The sequence below is a fragment of the Oncorhynchus gorbuscha genome, linkage group LG24 (assembly GCF_021184085.1).
Source record: "Oncorhynchus gorbuscha isolate QuinsamMale2020 ecotype Even-year linkage group LG24, OgorEven_v1.0, whole genome shotgun sequence".
Lineage (NCBI taxonomy): Eukaryota > Metazoa > Chordata > Actinopteri > Salmoniformes > Salmonidae > Oncorhynchus > Oncorhynchus gorbuscha.
The window spans coordinates 26,124,161-26,140,250 of record NC_060196.1 but is presented as its reverse complement, the minus strand read 5'-3'; the positions used below and the strand labels follow the sequence as shown (position 1 = coordinate 26,140,250).

Sequence of the window (16,090 nt, the reverse complement as noted above, 5' to 3'; positions counted from 1 at the left end):
CGTAACAGCCCTACACACCAACATATCTCAAGTTCATGGGATCCATTTCTAAACAGGTGGGATTCACAGCGAACCCGTCAACCTGGTGGCATCACCATGGTCACAATAGACATACTGCTGTACACCTAATCTTTCCTCTTTCAAGCCAGTAAGACTTTCAGCCTGCCTTGATGTAGTTAACGAATCCATTTTGAGAATTTAAAAAAACATTTTGAAAGTAAAAAAAAACTCTAGTCTAAATGGTTACATATTCCTTAAACGGTTTAACAAATTAGAAAATATATCAGAGAATTCACTCGAAATACGTTCTCATTCCAAAAACAGCCCCCTGATCTTCCAACAACATGTGTTGTGCTGCATTTCCCCTCTGACCTCCTGCTCACCAATTAAAAAGCTCCTGGCCAACACACTGGTCTAATGGGCTACATATGAGCCTGATAATAACATGGAGGTTTGTGCGCCTCCTGTGAACAGCCTGCTAATGCTGGAGTGTGTAGGGAGAGAGGGAGGGGGGAGAGAGAGGGGGGGCAAGAGAGAGAGAGTGAGAGCGAGAGAGAGAGAGAGGGAGGGGAGAGAGAGAGAGAGAGAGTGAGAGAGAGAGGGGGGATAGAGAGAGAGAGGGGGAGAGAGAGAGAGAGAGAGAGAGAGAGAGAGAGAGAGAGAGAGAGAGAGAGAGAGAGAGAGAGAGAGAGAGAGAGAGAGAGAGAGAGAGAGAGAGAGAGAGAGAGAGAGGGAGAGAGAGAGAGGGAGGGGGAGAGAGAGAGGGTGGGGGGGGGAGAGAGAGAGGAGTTGAGAGAAAAAGGCAGAGGGGGAGAAAGAGGGGGTAGTTGAGGGAGGATGAGAGAACGAGCGCTACATAAAGCCATCCGTATCCCTCTCTCCGAGTGAGTCTCATTATCATCTGGGTCTCTGTTTGTTTATCATTAGGCCTCCACAGACCCCGGCCGGCTCTTCAGAGAACACTGCTAACCGGCCAATGTCACTGCAATTCATTATCCACGACTGCACCGCCATTGGAGAGGCACCCCCCCCCCCACACTTCCCCAATTTGAAATTACAAACTGCCTTTGCTTTTAATTTCTCACTTTTTCATTTGAATAAAGAGGACAGACGCGGTAATTAACAGGATATTAAAAAAGCAAGGGAGTGTGTGCGAGGGAGGGAATGAGGGGAGGGGGAGGAGAGAGAGGAGAGACGGAGAGAGAAAGAGAGGAGCTGTGGAGAATTAATAACAGGCCAGATCTCTCCAAGGCCCCCTTAATGGGCTATGACAGGAATTTATTCTCACTTAGGCTGGTATTAAATCAAACGCTGGCCGAGTGTTGATGGCAGGGCTGCAACGGAGAAGCACTCGGGATGGTCCCAGGTCCCCTCCCGTATCACGGGGAAGGTACTGCCTGTGACACTCCCGAAGGAGCTGGTCATCAGTTAGGACCCAAGAGGGTAAGAAGAGAAGGAAGGATGGAGGAAAGGAAGGAGGGTGAAGTAGGGAAGAGAAAGAGTGATGGGGAGATGACAATGCAGAAGCTTCATATCCCAGATGGAATGATTATCAATTACTCTTGAGAGCCCAGTGAATCATCATCATGCGTTCTGCAGAAAACACAGTCAGTCAGGGGTCCTTCTTGGACGTAAAAGGCGACACAGATGGGACGTAAATGCTTATCAGCAAAACATCTTCGGAATTTCAATTCGATAAAAGGGAATCGGGTTGTCGGTTTGTCATATTCATTGTTTCCTCCCATTAATTGGTGTGTGACCACTAATGCGAAGGCATTCATTAAGGCTCTAATTTGGGGTCACTTGGGCGCTTCAGAGTTTGTGTTTCTCGTTAGAGCAGAGGAGAAAGTGAGGAAAAGGAAATTGATATGCACAATCGGTCTGCAGCTCAGAGCAATCTCAGACCATTAGGTGGCAATAAATTATAGCTGATGCATCTTAAACATTTATGCAAACACCATACTTGCTCATACAGAGGTTACATGCTCAAATGAACTCACACACACATATTTCACTCGTACTTACACCAAAGCACACACTATCGGCTGCATGCACACCATCTCTCTCTCCCTTCTTCTCTCCCTCCCTCGACAGATTGCATCACCATCAGTCAACGCGCCTCCGACAAACAGCAATTACCCAAATCGACAGATAACGAGAACAGGCTATCACTCACACACAGAGCGGCCCATAAAGCAGCAAGACATTACCATGGAGGAGTCATTTTTCTTGGAGCACCTCCAGTGAACCTCCTTTAACCTAGCATACTCTACTCTTTACCTACCTTTCCTGCTGGGTTGGAGCAAAAGACAAACGACAGGGCTAGCCTGGTCCTACATCTGTTTGGCCATATGAGTTGTCAAGGCAGCATAAACAGATCTGGGACCAGGCTGTAGTTGTTTGCCTTCACATCTGTTTGTACTATGGGGATATTACTATATACAGGTGTCAAATACCCTTTTTACTTTCCCTTCTGGGGACATATATCTATCAATTCAGTTCGACATCAGTCTATTTTCTTTTATAATCTTATTTCTCAATCTTATATTGTGTTTGTCATTGATTTACAGTGCAGTATATGTCATTGTATTTGTCTTCTAGGGGAATTCCATCAGTCTTTGCTCTCTTTTAGAAGCCAGTATTGTTCCAGCTGTCTACATATCTATCTATCTGTCTGTTGTAGACTTCCATCTATCGGTCTTCTCTCTTTCCTTCAAGTGTCTCTTCTTTTTCTCTCTCTCTCTTCTACTGGAGAATCTTCTCTGGCTCGATATGCAGAACTTCCCTCGGACATCTTCCCTTTGTCTACATATCGGTTCATCCGGTCATCTGTCTTCTCGCTCTTTTTTTCTCCCTCTCAGTGTTCCCTCTTTTCCCTCCATCTCTCCTCCTCTGGAATGACTGGAATCCTGTCTCAATATGTCTTCACACTAAAATCTCCTTTATCCGTCCGGTCCAGTAATCCATCCATTTTTCCTCTTTCTCTGGAGCTTCTCTTCTCCCTCTTTTCTCTCTCGCCCTGTGGAATCTGGTATTTGGTTCAATATGTGGCATGTCTTCACACTAAAATCTTCCCATTTATCCCATCCAGTTACATGTTAACCTGGCTCTATCTATCTGGCTCGGTTCGCTGCAGCAGATGCAGCCGGGCCTCCTAAACATCTGCTTTCCGCATTCTGCCACATCACTCCCCTCCTGATGAGGTGACCCCTTTAACTCCCCAAAATATGTTCTCCTCATCGTAGCTTTAATATGCAGCTGGGAATTTGGGCTCCAAGTGGAGCAGCGTGAAGTGGAGGGGATGGCTGCTGCAGACATGCAATTGAAGCCTAACTTCTCGTTCTTTTGTCTCCTATGTGCCCTGTTGTTTCGGGTAGTAACGTTGTGGTATGAGCAGCTAAGATGGTGAATGTTCAATTGTCCACTTCACCGTTTGCTCAGTGCTCCCACATTTAAAATGAGTATTTTCATTGCTATATTTTCGTCCAGCTCCTAGGCTACGTTTGGACGTTCGTAGTTACTCTGTGTTCAATGTGTCTTGGGCCTGTTATGTTTGGATGTGCGTGGCTACTCTCCTTTTGTATGTTTCATAGCAACACGGGTCAGCTAGAATGCTGATATTGATGCTTATGGTTTGTGTGCATGCAGCGGATACACCATTTGTTTGGCATGCACCTAAGTTTAGTTAAGCTCAGTGTTCAGCCCATGTTTTACTGTAGTGGTTACCTTTAAGAGCAGTGAGGGAGATAGAGCTCGTAAAAATAACCAATACTCATCTGTGACTTCTGTGAACTCCATTATGATTCAGCACACTCAGACAGGCAAGCATGCACAGAAGAACACACACACACACACACATACATACATACACACACAATGACCAGGGGCTAATAAAAGCTGCAACACTACCAAATAATGCATGATATGTTTTTACCAAAAACGTTTTTTCAACAGTCTTCACAATATATTTTGTCATAGATCTTTTTTTCTCTTTGTAGCATCTGTTCTCTCTCTCTTTTGGCCTCTCTCCTCCTGGAATCCCTATTTGGGTTACTTTTTATATAAAGGGCTGTGCTCTCTAAAGCCCAGCGTACTGTACATTTATATCTATAAATCCCCAGTGGGCAGCTCACCTTGTTAACCTCCAGGATTTCTCTCCTCTCCTCTGTTGCCGGGCGGGCCTGGCTGGCCAAGCGCTCATCGTGTTTGGAGCTGTCGTCCTCCACGTAGGGGATGAGTTGCTGTGTGGGGGAGAGGTGGTGGATATAAACAAATACAATGACCACAGGCGTTCAATGAGGGGATGGTAAATTGATAAGTAGTTTGGTGCTTTGGTTTGCAATAGGAAAATACATATGACTCCCTTGTAAAAGAGATTACCATTTCAATGGGAGTCGCCTGGTTAAATAAAGATCAATTTAAAAAAGGAGGGGAAAAAAAACATTAATTGGCTTCTGTATCTCATCAAACAAAGAAATACAAACGTGACAAATATAGACTCACTCCCTTCTCTAAAGTCTCCATACTCTATGTATAGGTGTATGAAATGCTGTAAAGAAACAGTCGTTATCATACCGATACATAGTAGTTAATCATAACAGAGCTGTAGCTCAACACTTGGAAGCGAACACCTTACGCCAGCGTTTCCCAAACGCGGTCCTTGGGACCCCAAGGGGTGCACGTTTTTGGTTTTTGCCCTAACACCACACAGCTGATTCAAATAATCAAAGCTTGATGATCCGTTGATTATTTAAATCAGCTGTATCCTGCTTGGGCAGAAAAACTAAAAGTGCACCCCTGATGGTCTAGAGGACAGAGTTTGGGAAACACTGCATTAAGGCAATATTAAAACCTAAGAATATATAGTCCACCAAGTCCTCCATTACAATAGGTCTATCTATACTGCTTGCGTGAGCACAAACTCTCCCTACTAAGCTTGTTTAAAAGAGATTTCTATGTCATTCCCTCCCGTTATACTGAATAAGAACTGCCTTCATGAGCAGAAAATAGGGATTTTCTGTAGATCACAAAAACACTTAAAATATAATCTAATCTACAAACAGTTCCATTCCACCACCACCACCAATTCAGAATCAGGACTTCTCCACAGTCCATACCCAAGTGCTTATTTCCTTTTTAAGCGCTCTCCGTGCTTGACGTTGTCTGGCTGACACTACACCGACTACTCTGCTTTAAATCACACTGACATCTGCTGGTCTGCAGGATAATAAGCAGTGCTGTATGGAACACCTTGTTCTCTATTGCACTGCATCAAGATCAACGGGCTTATCTTAAATGCTACCATTATGCTAGCGTTAACACTTGTCGTCTACTGGGTTCCTATTATCATACATGGCTGTGTAAGGTGAGATTGCTTAAACGGTTATGTAGGAACGAGGTAATGGTTTGAGAAAAGAAACAACATTAACGGCTACAGCGTCCTTCTCATAACTCATAAATAACTAAATAAATAAATACATAAAGATTAGGTACAAGAGCCAACCAAAAGCCTTAGCAGGCGTGAAAACACAGTGAAGTCCAACACAAATCTGAGGCTGAGTGCTTTTCAACATTCTAAATAACCTAGTAGTTGATCACATTTCATTGCAGTCAATGACCTGAGGTTTAGCAACTGGCAGAGGCCAGTGTAGACAATGATTAAAGCAGGCTGTGACCAAAGCATTACTGCAGGGCTGGATAGGGCCAGGCCAGAAGAGAGACAGAGAGAGAATCACATGAGAAAAACAAGAGACAGCTCTGGCAGTTTTCTCTAGTCAGTCAGAGAGACCGATGCCAAACCCTAAGCTGTCTGACTTGTGTTGGAGAGAAGACAGAAGACATGCTGGATATTATATTAGGCCAACTGTGATTGTTAGGGGCGGAAAAACTTTTTCTACTTCTATAATTCCAGCTATGAGCCAAACACATATTGAATTTAAAGGTAAGAGCTGTTATTGGCAGTCCGGAAGGGGGAAAATGTGCGGGGTAGAAAAAGAGGGCGAGAGAGAAAGAGTGTGTGTTTGTCTCCGTGACTGTGGGTGTGAGTCATAACCCCAGTCTCTGGGAAAAAACAGAAAACCGCTTATGTGGGAAGCCTTCCCCAGTTGTTCATTACCAGGCCTGCTGCTAAATAGGAACGCGATGAGGTCACGCTGGCTTAGTCATTGATTCCACTTCCTGTTTGGGGAAAGCCCGGTCAGCGGCCAACCAATAGCATGATTGTCAGGACTGCGGCCGGCAGGCTTGTCAGCCACTTGAGTTTCAGGGGATGATAAATGGCGGTGTTCGGCGGGCCAAAATCAACTCCCTCCAGACAACATGTTGCAGTGAAGTATTGGTTGATCAGCACAGTAAGTAGTTTGCACAGCCTCTGGGGGGATAGGTAAACATTTTAAATGAAGTGGTACAACTGTGGAGTGTAATGGACAGTGAGGTTTACATATGATCAGTGTAACTTTTCCCTCCTGAGAGAGAAATACAGCAAGCCAGTATGCCATAAGGGCAATTCTACAGTAACTGAATTATACTGAGACTTTCAAAACGTATGGCAAACAAAAACCATTCATTTCAAAGTTTAACAAACTATAGCTCTCTTTGCACAATGAATACACGGTACATTATCAAAAATTAACATTTACTGAAAAAACTGTGAAGATGTTCTGTTTCATTCTGTTCACAAACTTTGTATCTGCACAGTTCTTCCTGTAAATGTGTGTTTGTAAAATGTTCAGTAGGAATTGTTAAAAATAGTCATTGTGCATAGAGTTGCACGGTTTGTTAAACTTTGAAATCCATAGTTTTTGTTTGGTATACATTTTAGTGAACAATCTGAGTCTCAGCGTAATTCCGTCACCATGGCCCATACATAAAACAAATGTACTGTATACAGTACCAGTCAAAAGTTTGGACACCTACTCATTCAAGGGTTTTTCTTTATTTTTACTTTTTTCTACATTGTAGAATAATAGTGAAGACATCAAAACTATGAAATAACACATATGGAATCATGTAGTAACCAATAAAGTGTTAAATCAAAATATATTTTATATTTGAGATTCTTCAAAGTAGCCACCCTTTGCCTTGATGACAGCTTTGCACACTCTTGGCATTCTCTCAACCAGCTTGATGAGGTAGTCACCTGGAATCCATTTCAATTAACAGGATGCCTTGTTAAAAGTTAATTTGTGGAATTGCTTTCCTTTTCAAATCCAATGAAATTGTATTTGTCACATGCGCCGAATACAACAGGTATATTACAGTGAATGCTTACTTACAAGCCCTTAAGCCCTTAACCAACAATGCAGTTAAGAAAGAAATAAGTGTTCATTTATTTTTATTTTTTAAATAACAAATAATTAGAGAGCAGCAGAAAAATAACACTAGCGAGGCTAAATACAGGGGGTACCGGTACAGAGTCAATGTGCGGGTGTAACGGATTTCCTCCTCTTCGTCTGAGGAGGAGTAAGGATCGGACCAAAACGCAGCGTGGTAATTTTCCATATTGATTTATTCAAAAAACACAACTGAATACTGGAACAAAATAATAAATGTGAATCAACAAAAACCGAAACAGTTCTGTAAAGTGACAACACACACTAGACAGAAAATAAACACCCACAAAACCCAGGTGGAAAAAAGGCTAGCTAAGTATGATTGACAGCTGACAGCTGCCTCTGATTGAAAACCATACTAGGCTGAACTCAAAAACCAACATAGAAAAACAAACATAGACTGCTCACCCCAACTCACGCCCTGACCATACTAAAACAAAGACAAAAACAAAGGAACTAAGGTCAGAACGTGACAGCGGGGGCACAGGTTAGGTAGGGGTAAAGTGACATTGCATAGATAATAAACAGAGTAGCAGCCATGTAAAAGAGGTTGGGGGGACAATGCAAATAGTCTGGCTAGCCATTTGATTAGCTGTTCAGGAGTCTTATGGCTTGGGGGTAGAAGTTGTTAAGAAGCCTTTTGGACCTAGACTTGGCACTCCGGTACCGTGCTGTAGCAGAGAACAGTCTATGACTAGGGTGGCTGGAGTCTTTGACAATTTTTGGGCCTTCCTCTGACACCACCTGGTATAGAGGTCCTGGATGGCAGGAAGGGATTAGGCTGTGTCGTGGCCTCTTCACGACTATCTTGGTGTGTTTGGACCATGATAGTTTGTTGGTGATGGAACTTTAAGCTCACAACCTGCTCCACTACAGCCACGTCGATGAGAATGGGGGTGTGCTCGGTCCTCCTTTTCCTGTAGTCCACAATCATCTCCTTTGTCTTGATCACGTTTAGGGAGAGGTTATTATCCTGGCACCACACGGCCAGGTCTCTGACCTCCTCCCTATAGGCTGTCTCATAATTGTCACTGTTCAGCATGTCTAGTTCCCACCGTGAATCATGGAAGAGGAGATGGAATGGTGTGGGGGTGCTTTGCTGGTTACACTGTCAGTGATTTATTTAGAATTCAAGGCACACTTAACCCGCATCGCTACCACAGCATTCTGCAGCGATACGCCATCCCATCTGGTTTGCGCTTAGTGGGACTATCATTTGTTTTTCAACAACACAATGACCCAACACACCTCCAGGCTGTGTAAGGGCTATTTGAACAAGAAGGAGAATGATGGGAGTGCTGCATCAGATGACCTGGCCTCCACAATCACCTGACCTCAACCCAATTGAGATAGTTCGGGATGAGTTGGACCGCAGAGTGAATGAAAAGCAGCCAAAAAGTGCTCAGCATATGTGGGAACTCCTTCAAGACTGTTGGAAAAGCATTCCTTATGAAGCTGATTGAGAGAATACCAAAAGGTGGCTACATTGAAGAATCTAAATCTAAAATATATTTAGACTTGTTTGGTTACTACACGATTCCAAGTGTTATTTCACAGTTTTGATGTCTTCACTATTAGTCTACAATGTAGAAAATAACAAAATAGAAAGAAAAGCCCTTGAGTAGGTGTGTCCAAACTTGACTGGTACTGTATGTTTGAAAGCCTAATTAAACGTGTGCATGCAATGTCAGTTCTAAAACACTGGTTTTACAACCAATTGTCTCCAAATCAATAGGAGAAAAGACTGCAACAATGAAACCACCAACAAAAAAGTGGAATCGCCCAGCACGAGGTCTAAAACAGTAGCCAACTGAGTAGCTCAGTAAAATAAAGTGGTGGGTATTTAGAGGTGGGTGTCCATAACAGCCACAAAGGAGGCCCTCAGGACAAACACAAAGCGGCCATTGAATTGAATGTGGAGCTGAGCCGAGTGTTGCGTCTCAAATGGAAACATATTCCCTGTAGAGTGCACCACTGGCCTGCGCAAAAGTAGTGCACTATATAGGAAATAGGGTGTCTGTCCCGAGGTAGACCTGATAGAGTGGGAGAGATAAGAATCCCGCAGGCACCAGGGGTTCCTCTGAACTTTCTTCACAGCCACGGTGGATCCCCTCACTACATTCAGACATTTTGTATGAGGAAACTGTAATCCAATCTCTCTGGCAAGAACCGAAATGTTCATAAATCTGCATTAGTGGTTTGTGTAGGTTTGTACACCGAGCCAAAATGGCGTCAACTGTGGTAAAGTACACTATGTCCGGCTCAAACTGGTTATATATTGATTGTGATACACAGAGTGGTCCTGGCACAGTGGCAACTCACCTCTGGGGGTACGGGGTCCAGACCGGTGCAGTTTTCGTTACATTTGTCGTAGACGAGGCGCAGCTTGCGGAAGAGTACAGAGAGCATACGCAGGTGCTCCTGCAGTTTGCCCAGCCTGTCCTGGTGGGTGCTGGGGTGGTACGTCACTCCATTTGGCAGCTGGGGGAGATGACATAGAAGAGTATGTAACACACTTCTTTCCTAGTAATGTAATAACATTGTACTAATAGCTATGGGTCATTTCAGGGCCTCCTGTTTACTCGACTAGTACCTCCTTGACCAGTTACTCCTTGACTACTAATAGCCAGCGTGTCATTTCTCAAATGTTTATGGTGGTAACTGAAGTGTAGATGGTTTGTAAAATAATGACTGAATTATTGCAATGTGGACAAAAAAAAACGGTTTTACATGTATTTATTTAAATGTGCGGTTACATGGCATTCCATTGAGAGAAGTTTACATATAACTAACTAGATGATATGTGTATGTCCGGACTGTTTCACCTGAGCTTTACGCTAACTAGCTTTAGGCATTTTTAACTGATAGTAAACATCCTGTACAGCCTGAAACTATTCCCTGCATGAGGGTAGGTAGGGTGTATACATATACCTGTATACATGCCTACCACTCTGTAAACAAAGTGATCTTTCTTTCCCCACACAGAGTCTGTGATCTGTGAAACAAGTCACAACAGTGCTGTTTGTACATTCTGCAGCGAGGCAGCACGGCTTGCTTTGCGGTCTTCTTCTTTTGTCTTACGCTGTTGTTGTTTTAATGAGCTGCAGAAGGATCTTCTCTGAGACACAGACAGACCGAGAAAGACAACATCTTGTTGTGTCCCAAATGGCACCCCATACCCTATATAGTGCATTACTTTTGAGAGTCCTAGTATGAGTCCTGGTCAAAAGTAGTGAACGACATAGGGAATAGGGTGCCATTTGGGACACACCCACAACTTCTCCTGAACCCATCTTAAGGGCACAGTCTGATCTTTCCAACGTGTCAACAGAAGGTCTAGAAGAGGTATAAACAGATGGTGACTATCTAATGATCAAATAAAGGCCCTTTCACAACCAATTATATCATCCTCCATGTTTAAAAACAAGCGTGAGACAGGATTGCACCATGGGACATGCCTTCCTTGGGCAAGAATAAAAGCAGTCTTAGTTGGCCCAGATTTCTGCTCTTAGGCCCATATCCATCCATTCACACCACAAAACAGAGGGACAATGCATGTCATATTGTGTTACTGTTATTAGATATAACTGTGAGGAAATGGATGACAATGAATCAATGTTGTGCTGTCAGTTTATTTAATGCTGTCGGTCTGGGGTCAAATAAGGCTGAATCGTGTGTGTGTGTGTGTGTGTGTGTGTGTGTGTGTGTGTGTGTGTGTGTGTGTGTGTGTGTGTGTGTGTGTGTGTGTGTGTGTGTGTGTGTGTGTGTGTGTGTGTGTGTGTGTGTGTGTGTGTGTGTGTGTGTGTGTGTGTGTGTGTGTGTGTGTGTGTGTGTGTGTGTGTGTGTGTGTGTGTGTGTAAAAGGGAAGAGGAGCACATGCAAGCAATGCTTTGCATGTATTAAAGGTGGTTGACAGACGAGCACATTCCATAATAAAGGACAAGACTTTGAAATTTGTTCAACCTTATACCAGTCCCAAAACACAAAAAAGTCACAAGAAACACGTACCTGCATGTTCCTCAACAGCTGGAAGATCTCCATGGTGCGTAAGACGATATCCTGCACCGTCTCCTGGCCAATGCGACAGAGCGACGCCGTGTTGACATCACGGGCAGCCTGAGCCTGCTGCCCGGCGAACGCCACTATGGGAGGGGTGGTCATAGAGACAGCAGAGGACCTATAGGTGCAGCGAGAGGTCAGCCTAATCTACACTCGCACACCTTGGCATGCCTAGTTATATGATATTGGAAGGATGGAAAAGGGAAGGGTTGGGTATAGAGGAATATGGAGGAAGAGAAAGGGAGAGAAAGCAGGGGAGACAGGGAAAGAGAAACAGATTTGGTTAATTTCTTGATGTTACATTCACAATAATATGTGTTGGTGGTTTAATACTTTATTTTCCCATAGGGAAATGTGAATGCCTGTATTGGCCAGCAGCATACGACCCTGCATCCCTCTGCTGGCTTTCCTCTGAGGCTAAGTAGGTTTGGTCCTGGATGGGAGACCAGACGCTGCTGAAAGTGGTGTTGGAAAATCAGTAGGAGGCACTCTTTCCTCTGGTCTAAAAAAATATGCCAATGCCCCAGGACAGTGATTGGGGACATTGCCCTGTAGGGTGCTGTTGTCTTTCGAATGGAAAGTTAAACAGATGTCCTGACTCTCTGTAGTCACTAAAGTGTCCATGGCAATTATCGTAAGAGTATGCATGTTAAGCCCGGTGTCCTGGCTAAATTCCCAATCTGGTCCTCATGCCATCATGGCCACCTAATCATCCCTGGCTTCCAATTGGCTCATTCATTCCCCCTCCTCTCCCTGTAACTATTCCCCAGGTCATTGCCTTAAATGAGAATGCGTTCTTAGTCAACTTACCTGGCAAAATAAGGGTTAAATAAATTGTTGCCAGACAAATTTCCTCATGAAACATGAATTTATTTTTACAAAATTAAAGTGGCTATATATATTTATTTTTATTTAACTAGGCAAGTCAGTTAAGAACAAATTCTAATTTTACAATGACGACCTACCCTGGCCAAACCCTAACCCTAACCCGGACGACGCTGGGCCAATTGTGTTCCGCCCTATGGGACTCCCGATCACAGCTGGTTGTGATACAGCCCAGAATCTAACCAGGGTCTGTAGTGATGCCTCTAGCACTGAGATGCAGTGCCTTAGACCGCTGCACCACTCGGGAGCCTGTGTGCATACACACACCCAATAGGGGCACTTAGGAGGATCTCATCTTCTTTCTCAGATAGCAGTGAAACCTCTTCCAGGCTGAGACCTTTGGCTTTGTGTCAGTGAAAGCCTCGCAGCCTTCAGGCTTTGAGGCAGTCTCTTCAACGCTAACAAGGTTATCGCTCTGGGGGAGGCCACAGTTGCTGTCTGCTCCTTGTCTTTGTTACTCCCCATGGTGCTGGAGGTAGTCTGCAATACAGGAACTACTCCATGCAGGGCGACCACCATTTCGCATATGGGGAAAATAGCAAAGGGCCAGTAGTTTCCACTACCAGAGTAGGGATCAGCCTCCTCTACCTCGTCCTTACCCCATGCAGACTTGGCTAGGGGTGGAAGAGGCCCATCACATTCCTAATGTATTACTAGTGACCATAAGTCCATGGCCAAATTGTCTACAAGCTAAGGCTCTAGTGAACTGTAAATCATGAGTATTAAATTAATAATAACTATCAAGGTGCAACTGAAGTTTGTTTTTGATGTAAATGGCATGTCATAGAAGGGTCCCGACACCGTTTTAGTGATTTCACTTGCTTTTGAGAAACTTACCCCAAACAGTAAATCACTTCCTCATCCTCATTGTGTTGTATGGGGGCCCTGAAAAACTATTAACAGCGACTCCAAAAAGGCATGGCTCTCAGTATAGTGATGCAGGTCTTTAGATGTTGTACACATGCAATGTTTTCATTCCAAACGTTATCCCCAACGTTATATTCCCTTTGTGCGACTCAAGACGTTTCCCCTATCACTATACTGACGGCTTTGCCGTTTCTAAAAGGACTTATTTGTTTGTGGGGGGTGAGGGGCATACTACACACAAGGAGGATGAGGAAGTGATTTGCTGTTTGGGGTTAAGTTTTGCAAAAACAACTTAAATCACAAGAAAATGTGTCTGGACCCTTCTATAACATGCCATTTACATCAAAAAGAAAGAATTGATTGTAAAAAATAAATAAAAGGTCACATTTAAACTCTGTTTCAGACCGTATCATACCATGTCAATAGCGTGACGTCATATTTCGTTTCATCATAAACCAAAATGAATTATGATGCAATGCATGAGTACCAAAATGGCATAGGCCAAATTTAACTGTACAGTACTGGAAGGCACGAACACTTACATCAGTATAACCTGCCAGTACAGTAATAGACACATGTGAGCTTTATGCATTATATTTGCAACGTTGCCCCCCCCAACTGATTATGCAAAATGTAACGTAATAACGGGTGGCTAGATGGCTAGCTAACGTTACTTGCTACTACAGTAAGTTAGCTAGCTAACATTGTTAATGCTAAATTGTAATTATTTCGCCTCTATGCCCATGTATTGCCTACCTCCCTACTCTTCTACATTTGCACACACTGTACTTATATGTTTTTCTATTGTGTTATTGACTGTACGTGTGTTTATGTGTAACTCTGTTGTTGTTCGATTTTTTTTGTCGCACTGCTTTCCTTTATCTTGGCCAGGTCGCAGACGTAAATGAGAAATGGTTCTCAACTGACCAACCTGGTTAAACAAAGGCGAAATAAAAATACAAAAAAAAAATACAAAATTAGCTAGCTAGCTGTGTTAGCAAACGAGACGATAGTTTTCTTTCAAACTGTTTTAGTATGCATTTGTCCTCTTGCTATACAAACCAAAAAGTTAACCTTGGCGCTATACATATCGTCCAAATGACTAAACACGCAAGACCTAAACTTACCTGTGTTGCTAGCTAGTATTAATTTATCTTATTTGTTGACAATGTGTGTCAAGTCCTTTTTCTGCAGGAGCGCTTAACCGTCAAACATCGCGAGACCATACACCGATTATTATCTCAACCGTAAAGCATGAAGTATGAGCGTTTCATTAAAGCTATACTCCTTAGTTGCTAGCTACCTACATGACTTAAACATTGATTCTTGAAGAATATAACTTCGAAAAAATGCCTCATGGGCTTAGTTTAACTGTCGTACCCCATCAGAACCCAAAATATAAGCTTGTTTTACTCCAATGTTTGTAACCAAAGTAAATGTAACTAACACTGTATATCTTGAAAACATGACATAAACTAAAGTGTTGATATCATGGATGGTCAGTCCTTGCGTATATAGCTTTTGCTCTAAATTTGAGAGCGGTACCATTTAACCAGGCACATCCCTCATCCCTCCAACTTTAAAAATGTGGATTATTGTTGCTACCATTGGTTGTACTGAAATAGATTCATGACTATGAATAATACAACAGCAACTCTAAGACAAAAAAAATTATTTCTCATTATCTCATTATCTTATAGCAGCAGATATGTACATCAAATATAGGTGTTACTTGTCTGAATACGACGAGTATGAATATGATGTTACGGTAGAGCCGAGCTCCACTGCAAGTTCACCTGTGTGAAAGCGACACCTGGTGGACATTCTGCGATCAAAAGTACCAAGAAATATTTATCTTTGGACCCTCTGGTTTTTTAAATACTTTTTGGTACAGTGGCTTACTGTATTTGTATAAACGTTTGCTGGATCACCCCTAATGTGTCATGTGTCATCATAATCTCCCTCTTTGGATAAAAAACAACAACATTCAAACTTGTGTGAGCCCCTAAGGCTACATTAATGATAGACTGGACAAAAACTATAATGCTCTGCAAAGAGAGGACCACCTTTTGATAGGTTTCCTATCCTTTTAACATTCATTACTCGGCACATACTGCTTTTGTGAGCTATCTTAATTTAAATTAAAGTATCAAATACAAGAGGCGCCTGAAATAGATACTTACTCATCCTGTGCGCCCTGCCGTGCTAAATTGCTGTTCTGAGTGACAAGGGGAATAAGAGATGGTTTTATTGAAAAAATGAAAGGCTTCTTCTGCCTTCAGGCTTGAGTGAAGCTGAAGCTAGAATAGAATGCCTATTACTTTATTTCTATTATTCATTCAAATTTGGGGTTATACGGCTACAGGACGGATTTAAATTTCAATGTATCTAGTCTGGGAGGCTGAGTTGGGTAATAGTAAACCTTGTGACAGGTATTTTTTTTAATCTCTCCAAAGCCCTCTGTGTAAGCTTCTGACACAGAAACGCCATGTCAGTTCACTTGGCTGCACACAACTTCTTAATTGCAAAAAAAGAGTGCTGTTTAGTTCACCACGATGAATGAGTTCATATGCTGCTCTTCCAGTATGCCTATGCAAGACCAATTGAGGCATTCCAATTTGGAAATGGGGGTTTCCATGATCATCAGGCTCCTCTCAGCTTGTTAAATTATGACCTAGGACATCAGAATCTGTTTCCCACATATGAATACCGAATAACTGTTATGCAGGTGAATGAGGACCCAAAAGCGACTTTACAGAAACAGAGTTTATTCCAAGTCAAAACAGGAATACTGAAACCCTCTAGTCAGTAGAGGGGAACAACTGAAGATGCGACCACAGACTGCAAGTCGCTTCGGGAAGGCGCAGGCCGTAGCTGATCTAGACACCTGCTCACACGCAGCATCTGAAGAAGGCAAAAAACATGACAGGACGGAACGAGGACAAGAA

At 43.0% G+C, this 16,090-nt stretch overlaps 1 protein-coding gene across 1 annotated transcript in view; it reads right to left on the bottom strand.

Moving 5' to 3' along the window:
• The window catches only part of med30 (mediator complex subunit 30), a 28,310-nt gene extending 13,904 nt beyond the window's left edge, over positions 1 to 14,406 (bottom strand). The window contains exons 1-4 of the mRNA XM_046327568.1: positions 14,270 to 14,406; positions 11,340 to 11,561; positions 9,654 to 9,812; positions 4,134 to 4,241 (exon numbers count right to left, since the gene is read on the bottom strand). Of these exons, the coding sequence (XP_046183524.1) occupies positions 4,134 to 4,241; positions 9,654 to 9,812; positions 11,340 to 11,492 (420 nt within the window). The 5' untranslated portion in view covers positions 11,493 to 11,561; positions 14,270 to 14,406. The remainder of the gene's footprint in view (positions 1 to 4,133; positions 4,242 to 9,653; positions 9,813 to 11,339; positions 11,562 to 14,269) is intronic.
• Between the last annotated feature and the right edge of the window lie 1,684 nt (positions 14,407 to 16,090).